General features: G+C 47.8%; 2 protein-coding genes and 2 non-coding genes across 12 annotated transcripts in view; 1 reads left to right on the top strand and 3 right to left on the bottom strand.

Moving 5' to 3' along the window:
* DENND2B (DENN domain containing 2B) overlaps positions 1-6,036 on the top strand; it is a 140,706-nt gene extending 134,670 nt beyond the window's left edge. For 8 of the 9 annotated variants that reach the window (XM_074335958.1, XM_019728545.2, XM_019728554.2 and 5 more), the window contains 6 exons: positions 1,124-1,301; positions 1,601-1,642; positions 2,647-2,758; positions 3,454-3,693; positions 4,557-4,643; positions 5,268-6,036. In XM_074335958.1, coding sequence (XP_074192059.1) covers positions 1,124-1,301; positions 1,601-1,642; positions 2,647-2,758; positions 3,454-3,693; positions 4,557-4,643; positions 5,268-5,302 — 694 coding nt within the window. In that variant the 3' untranslated portion in view covers positions 5,303-6,036. Of the gene's footprint in view, positions 1-1,123; positions 1,302-1,600; positions 1,643-2,646; positions 2,759-3,453; positions 3,694-4,556; positions 4,644-5,267 lie in introns of those variants that run through there. The other variant, XR_012497503.1, reaches the window with a different exon arrangement.
* Positions 6,037-11,947: 5,911 nt separating this feature from the next.
* Positions 11,948-14,850, bottom strand: RPL27A (ribosomal protein L27a). The gene is made up of 5 exons (XM_019728522.2): positions 14,761-14,850; positions 14,320-14,383; positions 13,834-13,909; positions 12,989-13,163; positions 11,948-12,114 (listed from the first exon to the last, which is right to left on the bottom strand). The coding sequence occupies exons 1-5, from the start codon at positions 14,761-14,763 to the stop codon at positions 11,986-11,988; spliced, it is 447 nt and encodes a 148-aa protein (XP_019584081.1). The 5' UTR covers positions 14,764-14,850; the 3' UTR covers positions 11,948-11,985.
* LOC141572557 (small nucleolar RNA SNORA3/SNORA45 family) lies at positions 12,223-12,351 on the bottom strand. The gene has a single exon (XR_012497882.1). It is a non-coding gene; the product is annotated as a small nucleolar RNA SNORA3/SNORA45 family (small nucleolar RNA).
* On the bottom strand, positions 13,558-13,687 carry LOC141572558 (small nucleolar RNA SNORA3/SNORA45 family). The gene has a single exon (XR_012497883.1). It is a non-coding gene; the product is annotated as a small nucleolar RNA SNORA3/SNORA45 family (small nucleolar RNA).
* Positions 14,851-14,940: the final 90 nt, after the last annotated feature.

The raw sequence follows: 14,940 nt of genomic DNA, 5'->3' as shown, positions 1-14,940 counted from the left end.
CTTTCTGGCTAATAGATGGGACCAATAGATGTGGACGGACAGCCTAGGAAAGTCAAGCTTGAAAATGAACTTGACTGTGGGCCTCTGTCTCATCATCTGTAATATGGTCCCTAAGGGAGGGTCTTTGACTCTCCTCCTGACAGATGGATAGTTCAGGCCCGGTGTGTCCCCTGTGTTTACTGGAGCCCTTCCCCAGCCCTCAACATACATGGGGAGTGTGCACTCACTTCTGTACCTTCTAGCTAGCACCCTAGGGGTTTTCCTACGTCTCCCGGTGGTCATCCTGCTTGGACAGTCAGCCCTGTTGTGTTCCTGGGTTTAGAGGCCTGGACTCCTCTTTGGATCAAAAGAGGAATAACCCCACTGAGACCTGTGGTTATTTTGGGGTGCCTGAAAGGAAAGGTGGGAGTGGGCACCTTTTTCTGCGTGGTAAGAATGGTGCCAGCCCCTCACCTGTCAGTGGTCTTCAGTGGGGAGGCAGGAATGGGTAGAGGACAGAGAATAGAAATAATGCCGGACTGAGAGACAGGAAATGTGATTGTGTCCCAGGTCTCCACTTATGACCAGACTGACCCCGGCTGTCGGTGGCCCCAGCTGTAAAATGTAGAATTGATAAGATGACCTCTGTAAGGCCCTCCAGCTCTTACACGCTGGATGTGTGAGCAACTCTTACACATTTTACCTGTGTACTCCCTGAGCTGATGCTCCCGCCCGAGTCAGGCCTGCCTTTGCCTCTGGGTGGCCCTTTGGGTGTGTGTGTGAGTCCTTTGTGTGTTCAAGTATTGCTACATACCTTCCTGGCTGTTTCTAGGTAGTGTCACCACAGAGGGTAGTACCAGCGTCCTTGGGGCCCTGAGTGGTGGGAATGTGGCGACACCTTCCTGGCTGTTTCTAGGTAGTGTCACCACAGAGGGTAGTACCAGCGTCCTCGGGGCCCTGAGCGGTGGGAATGTGGCGACTTCACCATCTGTAGGGTCAGACCCAGGCCTGAGCCCCACTAGCATTTTTGTTGCATTGGGAGGCTTAACATAAAAGGATGTCCTGAGCCCCCAGTCAGTTCTAACTCCCCTTCCCTGAAGGGGCTGGGCCGGGGCTCAGGTACTTCGCCTCTGTTTGTCTCTAGTACCCTGTCCAGCTGCTCCCACGCGGTGGTGGCCTTGCTCTACCCCTTCTCCTGGCAGCACACCTTCATTCCTGTCCTCCCGGCCTCCATGATTGACATCGTCTGCTGTCCCACCCCCTTCCTGGTTGGCCTGCTCTCCAGCTCCCTCCCCAAACTGAAGGAGCTGCCAGTGGAGGAGGTGGGCCACCTGGGGAACCTGCTGGGTGGAACGGGTGGAGGAAGGAAGGGATGGAAGGAACAGAAACCCCCAGGAAGAAAGGGGGGGGAGGGGGGGCGGAGGGAAGAAAGGCACTGGATCTTCTCACTTGTGACCTCTGGGTCTCTCTACCCAGCTCTTAACCTTTCTCCCTGGGAGCACTGTCCCCAGCTAGAGTTATTCCCTTCATCTGACCCTGGGAATCTGGGGGTCTGGACGCCTGGGGAGGGCATTGCAGGGATTCGCACCCTGAATCACTGCTACCAATGACTCTTTCTCAGGCACTGATGGTGAATCTGGGATCTGACCGATTCATCCGACAGGTAAGAGTGGGACACCGCAGAACGTGGCCTGCTCTCGGGTGGGTGCTTATTCCACGCAGACTCCAGAGTACCCAACACGGTCACATACACTGCTCAACCCTCACAGCCTATTGGCTGAGCTCCCTGGGTTCCATATTCACGGATAGACACAGGTGGGGAGAAGCTGATCTGAGACGTCTAGTCCTCAAGCAGGACGTGCCTTTCCGGTTGGCATCACCAGTTTCTGGAAGGCAGTGTGGGAGCGCAAGGGACATGGCCTGGAAGTCTACAGACTTGACGTGTGAGCTCTGCCACCTTTGAGCCACACGATCTTACACAGATCCGTGCACTTCTGTGAGCCAGAGTTCTCATCTCTACACCAGGCATGTCGATAGCACCTGCCTCGGAATACTTCTAGGAGACTACACATGATGCATAGAAGGCCATGGAATATAAAGGTTTGCAATCATTGCTGTCAACTTCAAAAAGCCTTTGTTAGTCACAGAAATTCTCCTGGCTCTCCACAAAGGAGCACGGCCCAGTGCCGTCCCCTCGGAGAATGTACAGTCTGTTACACACCACTGACAGAGCTGTGACTCCTAGGTACAAGACATCAAGGTACGACACTGAACCAGCATGTAGAGACAGGAACGACAGCCTAACCTCATACCTGAGACAGGCTGGGCCACAGTCTCCCCATCCTGAGCCAGATGTGCTTCTCACCTGGCGCTGAAGATGGAGGAATTGGGGAGACTTCATCAGGGTGCTGGGGTAGGAACCCCTAGCTTGTCCTGGTCAGTGAATGCCACACGCCCCACCACTTTTTATCTGTGTGACCTTGGACAAGTTTCTTAACTTCTCTCTGTGCCTCAGCTTCTTATTTTAAAATGAGGTTGATAAATATCAGGGTTATTAGGATAATTCGGTGAAATTGTATATTCAAGTTCTTCGCCAGGGCCTGGCACATAGTAAGTGCTCAGTCATGTCAGCTGTGATTGTCACTGTGTGTTTTCCTTCTCCTGCAGATGGATGATGAGGACACGCTGTTACCTAGGAAGTTACAGGCGGCTCTAGAGCAGGCTCTAGAGAGGAAGAATGAACTGATCTCCCAGGACTCTGACAGCGAGTCTGATGATGGTGAGTGAGGTTGCTGCGCAGTCAGCTCTGGGTCTGGGTGTCGTGGGGCTGGGACCCTGTTTCTGTGCAGATCCTTCTGGCTGATGAGCCTCCAGATGTCGCACCTGGTCTCACTCTAGCCTCGAATTCTCTAGCCCCACTACCAGTGGGGTTCAGGGAGTTACGGCTGGCCTGGGTCTGAGGACAGGGAAGTATTGTGGTATTTTGTCAGGGAGCTCAGGAACATAAACCACATTGGGGCTGCTTCTAGGGTGGCCCAGGTGACAAAGTACCCTCTTCTCTCTAATTCTTCTCTACCTGTGGAGGTTTGGGAAGGAAAACCCAAAGACATGTGGCAACTACAGACTCTTCTTGCTGACAGGAAACTAGTTATTCTTCCCTCTTGGGCCTTTCCACGAGCCACTGCAGGAGATAGAGGGAACTTCCTCTTCCTGTGAAGCCAGTAAAACCAGCGAGGGTGAGGGGTGTGGGGAAAAGGGTCCACTGTCATTCATCCAGCAAGTATTTGCCAGCCTCATGGCTTGTGGGCTAGTACAAGACCAAGAGCATAGGAGATAGAGTTGCAAGAACAGATATTGGTTCTGGATGGGAGTTTTATTGGGGAGAGACAGACAACACCAGCTGGAATTTGGGGTTGTAGGTTGGAGACTGCAGGCTCTTGACCTGAACCTCAAAGGTTTTCTTCTCTCTTCCAGAATGTAATACCCTCAATGGGCTGGTGTCGGAGGTGTTTATCCGGTTCTTTGTGGAGACTGTTGGGCACTACTCCCTCTTCCTGACCCAGAATGAGAAGGGGGAGAGGGCCTTTCAGCGAGAGGCCTTCCGCAAGTCTGTGGCCTCCAAGAGCATCCGCCGTTTTCTCGAGGTTTTTATGGAGTCTCAGATGTTTGCTGGCTTCATCCAAGACAGGGAGTTAAGGAAGTGTCGGGCAAAGGGTAAGGTTAGAAGAGGTTGGGGTTGGGGGCAATGGGCCCTTTTCTCTAACTTCTCTGCTAACAGCAGGGCTGAATAGCTAAGCACTGTGATGGCAGCTTGTGGGTGTTGTCTAGGGCCAGGCCTCCAAACATCCCTTTTCTTCTGACAGAAACTTCCAAGGGAGATTTCCTCTCCTGCTGTCCCAGTAAATGCCTTCCCAAGGCTGTTCACAGGCTGGAGCCATGTGATCTCCACCAAGAGCTGCATGCCATTTGTTGCCCAGTCCATTCTTATCCAGGGAAAAGGACCAAGCTGAGCGATGTGGGGGGTTCTGAGAATCCAGGCTGGGAAAGCTCGTGAAGAGAATTGAGCTATCTTGGGGTGGTGGCAGTCTGCAGTCAGAGCAGGTCATCTTATCTCTAGTTCTTTCATCAGCTCTGATCACCAGGGCTTTCCCATCTCATCAAGATCTTTCTGTCTAACCTCAGGGTTATTATTCTGTCCACTAATATTGTCCAATAATTTGGTCTGACAAACCTTTTTGAAACAACCTGGTAGAGTGGTCTAATCAGAAGTAGAGACGGTGTCCACTCAGGGGCAGCTTAGAAACGAGGAGTGGCACCTTCACCGTAATGCAGCTCAGGAACGTGTACCGGGAAGCAAGTATTAAGGGCCTCTTGCTATCAGCAGTGAATGTCAGTACAATGTCGTTAATGCTGGTTTTGATGAGCCCGTCTGAATTCTGAGATGCTCCTACAAGTTACAATTGTAGACCCTTGGTTTCTCCCTCTCGGGGATCAGTGCCTCATGGCCCCCCTCCAGCAGGCCCTTTCCCTTCTGCCAATGACTGTTCTCTTCCCTGCCTGCCTCTCCTCTTCCCCAGGCCTCTTTGAGCAGCGAGTAGAGCAGTATTTAGAGGAACTTCCAGATACTGAGCAGAGTGGAATGAATAAGTTTCTTCGAGGTTTGGGTAAGTAGCCTTGTCACAGATAAGATAGACACTAAGCAAAAAGGGAGGGTCTGGGGCATCTGTACCCCCAAACTATTCTAAACCAGTGCCAATGGGCATTTACACTGGGGCTACAGACAGAGCAGGAAGAAATCCCTTGGTGAAGAGAAGGTTCCCAGTGCAGTGTTCCAAGGGCAGTTTGCTCATTACTTACGAAACTGTAGAACCAAGAGAAACCACAGCAACTCACCTAAGAGGCTGCACTCCTTCCTTAGTTAATATGAAAGCCATAGAACCAGTGAGCTTTCTTCTAGGCCATAAGGGGGTCTGTCTACAAAAGTAGCCATGCCAGAGCACCCTTCTCTGAAAACCTCCACTCCTTTCAAAGAGCTCAGCCAGTTGGATCATAGAATCATAGCATGTGTCAGTTTAAAGGGAAGTTGGGGCCCAAGAAGTGGCTTGTCCAAAGCCACACAGTGAATAATACCAGTGGCCTCCTTAGAGCTCCAGTGCTTTCCCTTTCCTGGATCAGATGGATCACAGCTATACTCGTCATTCTAATGCTTTCTCTCCCGCTGAAAGCTTTAGGGCTGTTGGAAGAGATGATAGTGAAACATTCTCACTCTTGCCCTTTCTGGCCCACAGGCAACAAAATGAAGTTCCTCCACAAGAAGAATTAAGCTCCTTTCCTAGGAACAGAGTCCAGTGCCTTGCAGAGCCTGGAGCCTGGGGGGCGGGCCCAGCCTGGGACCATCTGGGCTGCTGTGGCTGCTCTGCCCCCACAGACCCCACCCTCCAAGCCAGCCCACCCCTGCCTTCACAATATCCCAGGATACTGTTTGTAAATAATCTGCTGTAAGCTTTCTTATCTGTTTTTGTAACAAGCAAAGAGAATCTGGTAAATATTTGTATATTCCCAAGGGGCAGGGTGCTTTCCTGCCCTGCCTGAGGATGGATAAATTTTGCTGGGTGCTGGTGACTGGCCAATTATGTGCAGCTGACTGTCTCAGCCGAACCTCTGATCTTCCTTTGGAGGCTCCTGGCCTGCCTGCCTGAGGCCCCTGCTGCCAGTCTTGGGCCCTGGAGAGCAGATGCTATCTTGTTATGTACAGGAGGACTATTTTTTTTAAATCTTAGAGTTTCTATTTTTTTCTAGTAGTCCCCCTCCCCTGTTTCTGAAGGGCACAGGCCAATTGATCCCCATTTGCTGCATGGTACCAGGCTCTGGGGCCTGGCCTCTTGTTCCTCCCACCTCGGTGATGGTCAGTGAGTCATGGGAAGCCCACCCCTGGCTCTGCCAGTGCTCTGCAGGCCCAGCTCCGTCAGTGGTGGCCATTGATGCGGTACAGGGCATCCCTCCTTCCCACCATCTACGGGTGTTCTCAATAAACAGTGTACAGTTGTTTGGGCCCGAGTCCCATGTGTTTCTTGGCTTCATTATCCAGAACTTTCTCTCCTGGGGGTTGGGCTGAGAAGGCCACTCAGGGGTGAAACACCATCATGCTGTGAACTGAGTACTTGATTAAGCATTTAACTTCAGTGTGGGTCACTGACCTCCCCTGATATCGGGTTCTCTGGCCTGGTTGTCTGACTAGTCTTAGAGTTAGAAGTTACCTAATCATTTTTCTAGTTCAGTGTTTCTAATTCTGTTGTCAGTGTTTCCAGTGATGGAAAGAATGCTCATTGCCCTTTGGCTCCACTATTAGGTGAATCTTAACATCTTCCTATTCAGTATGAAGCCCACAGGACAGCACTGGGTATCCTGACATCGGTGGAGTGAAGCACAGCTAAAGCCAACCAAGCTTGCTCATATGGCTTTTTCCTATTACTCTGTAAATAGTCATTTGTTTGCAACTGTAGGTTTGAATACAGACATTCTGCTACATTCCATGAAGAGCAAGGAGAGAGATAAGCAGGATGGGGAATATGGGTGACTTAGGCTTTCTACCCACGCAAGGCCTTCCCAGAGTAGAGACCTTGGAAATTCCCAAGATGAGGCATTAAGCTGCAATTTTCATCATTGGTATTGGGTTTGGATCTGGCAGGATTTGAGCCATGGAGTCAAGTTTTCCTGTCGTTCCATCCTAGCTACTAGGAGGCGATTCCATCCTGAGCTCCCTTTCCTCCTCTCCATCTCCACTGAGACCTGCGCAGGTCCCAACCTGTCTGTGGTTTGGGGTTGCTCTGCTTCATAAAGCAAAGTAGAGGGCTGTCTTCTGGGAAGACAAAGTCATCTTCTCTGAAAAAGTCTCCTACATAGTGGGCCTTGGCATCTTCCAGGATAGGGCGGGGATTGAGGCCTCATTCGTCTGGTTTTTCAGTTACCTCCCGAATGTGTCACTGTTTACCCAGCCTGGGCTTCATGACAGTCAGAAGTGGATTCCTTAATAATAAAATAAGTTTCCAAAAGGTGCTTTTTCTCCTTTCCTCCCCCTTTTTTAATGTGGCTTCAAAGCATCCTTAAGATATGTGATCAGATGACAAGATATATAGCTATAAATTTTTTTGCAAAATTTGAAACTTTTATGTATCTTTGAAATTTTAAGAGACCTAAGACTAACCCTAGGGATTTCTTCCTCTATGGCCACAGCTCTTACCCCAATTCAGAAAACTGAGGCACATAACATTTTGGAATGGGCTGCAAGGGTCCATACAATGACTACTCTAACATTGTAGACCAAGGCACAGAAGTCTCATGGGGATGGTAGAGGGGGGTGTGTCCAGGGGGCCTGGTTTGGGGCTGACAAGTGTTCGGGGCGTCTTTCCACATTCTGCTTTCACATGATCTCTGGACCCCTAAACAGCTGCTTCTCAACCCTGTCAGGTCTAACACTCGCCTTTTTTCTACAGCCAATACTGTAACTCCTCCCTTTATTATCCTGAAATGAAATTTATAGATAGTATAACCTACCTAGACACCTCTTAACTGTAATATAAAAGAGGACAAATAAAAGGAAAGTATTTTGTTAGAAAATAACATGTCTTTACCTGTACAGAATTACTGGGACTGGAATAGCTACACATGCAGAGAAAAGTGTGTTGCATCAGAACTCACATTCTGTTGAGTAGGTGTTACCGTTGGCAGTTTTCTGAAATGAACAATTTTTGGTAATATTCTGAACAAAACACAGTATGAGCTTCCTCTGATTTAAACTATTTGGAATCCTGGAAAACTGAGAAGTATATGCAAACGAGAGAAAAAAACCAACTTATTTTGTATAAATGGAGTCGCTTCTAAGCTAGATTTTTCTTTGTTGTTAAGAATCAACATCTAACATCCCTGGTTGTTCCCCCTCCATGATTATGGATGCCACCCTCCCCCAGCCCCCCACTTTGGTCCTGGGGCAATTGCTTAGGGGCAAAGCAGTGGTGTCTCCTGTGCTAGAGGTCCCAGTGCCTATGTGGTGTCAGCCAGCCCTCTTCTATTCAGGAGTTAAAGGCCCTGGGTTTTCTCCTGTAATCAGTCTGGTAACTTTTAAAGCAGGGCAGGCTGCCCTACATCTTTCTAAATGCTCTTCTCAGTAAGGAATCGCATCCTGGTAGTAAGTTGTAGTGCAGAAATTTGGAGTTGGCTTTTCAAAGGCAGTATTTGGAAGGCAATGCCCTTGGAAAGTAGTATTATTCCAAATGTGGTTCACATTCGATTGTCTGAATTAGGGCTCCAAGAAAATCATTCTAATTAGTCACAACCGTTAAATTTTTGTTTAAAATAATACCTTTTATTTCACATGTGGACTTGAAACCTGCCTTGTACATAAAATGACTTATTTATAAGGATACAGAAACAAGGTTAAAAAAATGGAAATAAAACAAAAAGTGGGCTGTAAAATAGAGCCAGAAATGAAACATACACTTTTAACCTATATTCTTACTAGGGATGATACACAAAAGTAGTTTCTACAGCCAGAGTGTGTGGTGGTATCTTACATTTACGGAGGTGAGGGTGGGTATAAATTAAATGAGTATAAATGAAAACTCTAGAACAAGAAAAAATACTATTTTTCATTTTCAGCACTGGCAAATTACTAGCATCTTATTTTTTGTCCGTTTATATTGCCTTTTAATATGAAAATAGTATGAATTTGGTTAAGCAAGAAACTCAAACTGTACCAAAACATCTACCTCACCTTCCGAAACTGGGGAAATCCCGTCTGTTTTAAGTTCTTCCAGAACATTTCTATCTGTACAAGCATTTTTTTTTCTTTTTAGCCGAAGGTGCTTTGAACATAGCTGGCGCTCGTTACCTTTTTGACAACTGAAAGTTAATCCTGAGGTTTGGAAATTCCCACCTTGAAAATGTGTACAAAGACCACGCCTTCTGTTGTTAAGCGCAGCCAAAGCGCGATTTGTAGTGTGCAACGGTGACAGTCTTCCGCTCGGAAGGCGACCCACGCTGTCCAAGGACCGGGGCCGGAATTAAACCTCCCGCCTCGCCGGGCAAAAGTATCTACGTCGCGTAAGGCGGGCCGGCCCCGCCCACTGCCGGAAGGGGAGGGAGCTGGCGCCGATCGTGCTTCCGGTCACGCGGTGGTCAGTGACCCCCGGAACCACCTCACTCCGGAAGTGGCACAGGGGCGGAAGGGGAAGAAGTGAACCGAGCTTTGGTTCGCCGTGAGGGCGTTTCGGAGGTCCGGCGGGGTAAATGGAGCGAGGCTGCGGCCGCCTGAACTCCCGCAGCCTACGGCCTCCCAGTGTAGGCGGACACTGTGCATCTTCCGCCGGTGCTGCGCGCCGCAGGTTTGCTTTCGTCCCTGGGGCTGACTGCTCGTGGGCTAGTCATCGAGTAGAAATATTTGAAAATTTAAATCCAACCTAGTTGATTTTGCAAAATATGTGGTAGACGTCGCCCATAAATTTTAACTTATAGCTGCAGCCCAGAGATTAGGCTAGGCAGCCCACTTATTAGGCTGGAAATGTCGTTAGCAGTTCCAACTTACAGAAAATTTAGCTGTCAGCCTAATGTGCTAGGTGATTACCATTTTCCCAGTTATTTCCAGAGGTACTTGAACGAAAGGTTCAAGACCACGTTGTTAGAGGGGTACCTGATAAAGCTCAGCTCCCCATAGATGGGAGAACATCATTATCGGCCAATAAAGACACGGGGGCATTATGAGCTGCTGTGCCTACAGGACACGTTAGTCTCATGAACATTGACTGTATTTTACGTGTCAGCTGTGGCACCTTTCATTCTCAACTGAAATATAACATCAAAATATAAGGTTTGTCTTTGGTTCCATAAAGAAAGCCAAGTGGTCACTCTAGGTTTGTGTCCCTCACTTATTTCAGACATGAACGTTTTGCTTTTCACCAGTCACCCAAGCTTCCTCTGGCAACATTACTACTTGGAAAGGAGTGGGAGAATTTGTCCAGGTGTTAGCTGTAGAAACTGGTGAGTGACCAAGCTGGAACAAGGCAGCTCAAAATCCCCTGTTTCCTCGAAAATAAGACCTAGCCTGACAGTCAGCCCTAATGCATTTTTGGGAGCAAAAGTTAATGTAAGACCCGGTCTTATTTTACTATATAAGATCGGGTCTTATACTAATTTTTGTTCTAAAAGACCAGTAGAGCTGATTGTCCGGCTAGGTCTTATTCTCAGGTAAACACGGTAGGTCATCTCCCCTATATAGGATTGAGATGAGTATTATCCTATCCAACCCCATCCTGTTTCTGGAGTTACCACTACAGGGTACCAACAAATTCCTGGGTAAGACCTGGACACTAAGGGACTGGTGCCCATCTTCCCCCTAAATCCCACCTTTTCAAGCCTAACCATTTTGTGGTCAGCCCCACCCCAATTAGGTGAGTCACCAAGTCCTGCTTATTTTGTCTTCTGAATACTTTTCCCATTTTCTTGGCCCTGCCTCCAGCCTCACCCTGTACCCCAGCCCCGAAACTAGAGCCTCCCCAGACTCATCTTCCACATATCCAGTACCTTGCCTAACCTTTCCAAACTGGTTTCCCAAAGGCATATTTGCTCTTCTACTTGGACCCTTTTCCCATTAACTGAATCACACCAAGGTTGATTTGTCTGCTCCCCTAACAGCTCACTTACATAATGGTTGCTAAGAGTCTTTGATCCATACCCTTAGCCAGAAGACACTAAGGGAAAACCTATCACCTTACCTTTCTCTCAGCACCATTATGGAAGATGCAAATCCAAACAGTCCAGTTATTAGTTTGTCTGAGGAAAGCCTTCCTGACCCCTTTTAACTCCCATTATTTAACTCACTTAAGTCTCTTCCCGTGCTTCCTTATATATTAGGTTGGTGCAAAGGTAATTGCAGTTTAAAGGGTTGAAAATTGCAAAAACAATTACTTTTGCACCAACCTAATATTTGATGGCCCCCCATATCCTCTAAAGCTTGTCATGACAGATTAGTCCCATAGAAAGTAATGGTTCTTAGCCCATGTATGATCCCTTAGAACACTAAGGAAACAACTCTCCACCAAATTAACCTAGTAGCCGAGTTTCAAGTTTAAGTGCCATCTTAACTATTTTTTTGGCCAGGGTTCTAGACTGTGAGTTTTATTTTTGGTGGAAAAGAATTTCAAAATTTTTGGAACTATAAAAGCTAGCAAGTTATAACTTACCCTGAGATCTATGAGAGTCCTATGTGCAAGCACTAGTCATCATTTTTGCAGGAGATACAAACCCTGGAAAACCTGATTCTAGTTTCAGTCCTTTATGATTTCCCAAATTTCTCCACTAGATACATTTCAGACTAGAAGAAAAACTGTTAGCATTTCATGATGTATTTCTTTGAACATTTAAAACTCCTACGCTCAGGGACCCAAAAATCCTGACAATTGCCTCATAGAATCCAAACCACTTTGATAGGTAAAAGCCTTGGTGTGTTTAAAATTCAGATTGCTGGGCTCCATCTCAAGATTTTGGTTATAAACTAGAATGGTTTAGTCCAAGATCAGGGAGCCAGGTGGAAAACCCTTAGTAAGTTCAGCAGTTGTCCAGAAGAACTGCCTCATTCCTATCACTCTGTCCCCTTTTGAGCCCCATGGAACAGTTAAGGGCAAATTCTTCTACTCAATGTAAATTCAGAGTATACAATGAAAACACGCCTTTCAACTATTTTACACACACTCACACCCCACCAACAGGTATTATCGCTTGATAAATGAAAAGGTTCAAGTTAGGCAACAGGCCAAGGCCTCCTAAGCGTTGGTGCTATCTCTTGCACACTTTCTGAGGGGAGTTGGCTGGAGCCCAGACCCTCATACCCTTACTCCCAGAACCTGTTAAGCAGGTTTCTGACATATAGGTAAGGGAGAGGTAGAGGTGCCAAAGAACCTACACTCAGACCAGAAGAGAAAAACATTGGAGTTTTAATGAACTTCCTGTGTGGTTTCAAGCTACCAGGACACAGGCCCCTCCAACACCCTTAATCTTCTCTTCAGCTCTTCTGCTGAAGAATTTGGCCTTCACGATGACAGGCTGCTTTGGGAGCTTTCCCTTCCCCAGAACTTTGTAGTAGCCCTAAAAGAACAGAGAAAAGGATTTATAGCACACCATGGCAGGTACTAACTCCTTGATGGGTATGAGGAAAGATGCACATCAACCCACTCTATGTAGGAGCCAGGAAGGGCATGTTTCTGATCTGGGCACTACCGGGGGCACTGATTGCCCTCGCCAGTGAATCAAGACCAGCAGATTCTCTCCGAGAACTGTAGCACACCAGGACAAGAGCTGTCAGGATGTGACTCTAGTCTCGGACAAAACACAAACCCCCCTCTCACTCAGTTATGGGCTAATAACCAAAAAAGGAAAATAATGTTCCCAGCGTGTTCCACGAAGTCTGGACCATCAGAATTGCTCAGGGAATGGTAAACAGGCTGGGATGGGGAATTTAAACCTTAACTAAAAGCCCCCTCAGGGTTCAGACGACTTTTATACCCATGGAAGATAAGATTGACACAAAGACCAGAACTCCAAATGATACATAAAATGCTTGTGTTGTTTTTTTTTTTGGGGGGGGGAGGATCTCTTCAGATAATGTAGGGCCTTGTAGTCTTGTGTAAAACAGACCAAATCTAGTTGAGCTAAGATACTGCCAATAGCTCAGGTGAGAAATGCAAACCTTTAATCAGGGCATAACAGTAGGAATGAGATTACTGATTGGAAAAATATTCAGGTGAAAATGAAATACCTGAAAGAGCGAGAGAGGAAGGATTACTCTTCAACTGAACTAGATTTAATTCTGATCAGTGAATTACCTCTGGAAATTCTTCCAAAAGGTGGAACTCTAGTAGGTAACTGGCTATAGACTTGAGGTGGAGATCAAGTAGATTAGATTATTTAGAGTTTTCAGAGGTAAGGACCCGTGTAACAGCAAAAATACTCATTCACTCACCGATCGCACCACATCAATGATAGGAGCAGCTCCAGTCTTGTTTTTGGCAGCATTTACCCGTGTCTGCTCACTAACCAAGGTCCACAGTTTATCAAGGTTGACAGTTGGGCAGAAGCTCTGGTTCCTCTTTAAGTGGTAATGCCTCATACCAACTTTCCCAAAGTAACCTGGGTGACTGGGAAGAGAAGGCAAACACTTTCACAACCTCACTCCAATTAAGAAGCTTTGTTTATCATCTTTATAGTCCAGCCCCACCCAATTAGTGTAAATTGTTCATTGGTGTAGAATGGGGACATAACTGGTACTCCATTTGTTGAACGAAACAAATCTTTTAAAAAAGCCCACCAAAGACTTTCAGGAGGAAAAAGACTAGCCTTATTTTATGGAACCAGGATAAGTCACTGAGGAAGTCGGAGGCAGTAGCAAGACTAGAATTCAGGTCACTTGACAGCATTTGATGGATATGCTAGCCACTCCTACAAGAGATCTTCAGTACAAATAGTTAAAATACCATCCCTAATTTGTGGGCATAAGTGAATCTAACAGTCGTATAGGTCAACCTGATTGATGCATGTCACTAACCTGGTGACTGACTATACCATGGGGGCCACAGCCAGTGAATAAGGTCAGCAGTTACTCTTCGAGGACTCTAGCACACTAAGGCAATAGTTGATACCCAAGCGTGACTCTAGCCTCGATGACAAATTTGCTCAATTCACATCAAGTGTTAACTTGGTAAAAGCCATCAAAAGGTAAGAGGCTTGTTTCCCACTGAAGATGTTCTGAGCCAGCCCTCTGTCCCTAACGCCAAAACTGTTAGTAAAAGCAGTCCAACAAACACTCACTATTTGTCAAAGTTGATCCTGTGGTGATGCAAGCCACCAGCATTACCGCGGCCTCCTGGGTGCTTCCGGTGCTTGCCTGCAGGAAAACAAAGCTACATGGCTAACACAGCCTTCTCCAGCCCCTCAATACTTCTTGCAAAAGTATTTACCCACCTCTCTGCCTTTGCTTATGCTGTTCCCAATCTGCAATACTTCAGCATTGCTATTCCTTCAAGACTCCAGCTTAAACATCTCTTCCCAGCACTGCCAACCAGTTCAACACTGTGCCCCGCTCAATTTTCATCCACTCCCCAATTGATGTTCAACTCTCTGTAACTGAGCACTACAGGATTCTCAAAGAAAAAGGTCGACAGCCAAAGGTCAGATTCAATCCGACCCGACTGCACAAAGCTCTCAGTTACCTCACTTCTAAGCTATCTACCTCTTGACGAGCTAAGCACCAGGCAGGGGAGCCCAAGCCGGCCAGGATGGAAAGCCAGCACTTACCGATGCGGCCGTGGCCGTGGCTCACGTGGCCCCTAAGTTTCCGGGTCTTCCTCAGTCTGGATGGCTGTGTGGGAAAAGGTGCTTGGTGATTAGGCCTAAGGGAGGTGGGGCAGGGGGCGAAGTCTGCCAGATTGTGAGAGGCCCGGAGGTCTTAAGATCAAGCATCTGCCTTGTAGCAAAGCTGAGGTTACAGACCGGCCCGGAGCCGGCGACCTCATCTGGGCGGTGCCAGGGCCTGCGCGTCTCAAGAGATGCGAACCCTGGTCGGAACACGCGGCCCCAAGGCTCCCAGGCCCACACCGGCCCCCTACCCTGCGGCCCGCTGTGCGCGGCCCAGAAGACCGGACTAATAAGGTCGAGGGTAGGTGCCTGGGGTGCAAGGCGAGGAGAGCTCGTGGCCTGCCCCAACAACGAAGAGGAGGCATGAAACGAATAACCTACCATGTCGACAGTCGAGACGAAAAAGGAAAGCCTTTGCGAAGTCTCGCGAGATATGGAACATGGGGGCGGAACCAATACCTCACTTCCGGCCCGGGAGGCCGGGCCTAAGGCATGTCTCGGGTGTCCGGTCTCGCGCCGTTATGGCTTGTATTGCTTCCTCTTTCTGCAGGTTCAGTTCGC

This window comes from Rhinolophus sinicus, linkage group LG06 (genome assembly GCF_036562045.2).
Source record: "Rhinolophus sinicus isolate RSC01 linkage group LG06, ASM3656204v1, whole genome shotgun sequence".
Classification (NCBI taxonomy): domain Eukaryota; kingdom Metazoa; phylum Chordata; class Mammalia; order Chiroptera; family Rhinolophidae; genus Rhinolophus; species Rhinolophus sinicus.
The sequence above is the reverse complement of the archived record's forward strand: the minus strand, read 5'-3'. Positions and strand labels throughout refer to the sequence as shown.

Excerpts from the sequence above, each read along its gene's own strand:
- RPL27A (XM_019728522.2), bottom strand. Across the intron at positions 13,910-14,319 it reads CCACGGCCACGGCCGCATCG|GCAAGCACCGGAAGCACCCA; the intron begins GTAAGTGCTGGC and ends GTTTTCCTGCAG. Across the intron at positions 12,115-12,988 it reads TCATTGATGTGGTGCGATCG|GGCTACTACAAAGTTCTGGG; the intron begins GTGAGTGAATGA and ends CTGTTCTTTTAG.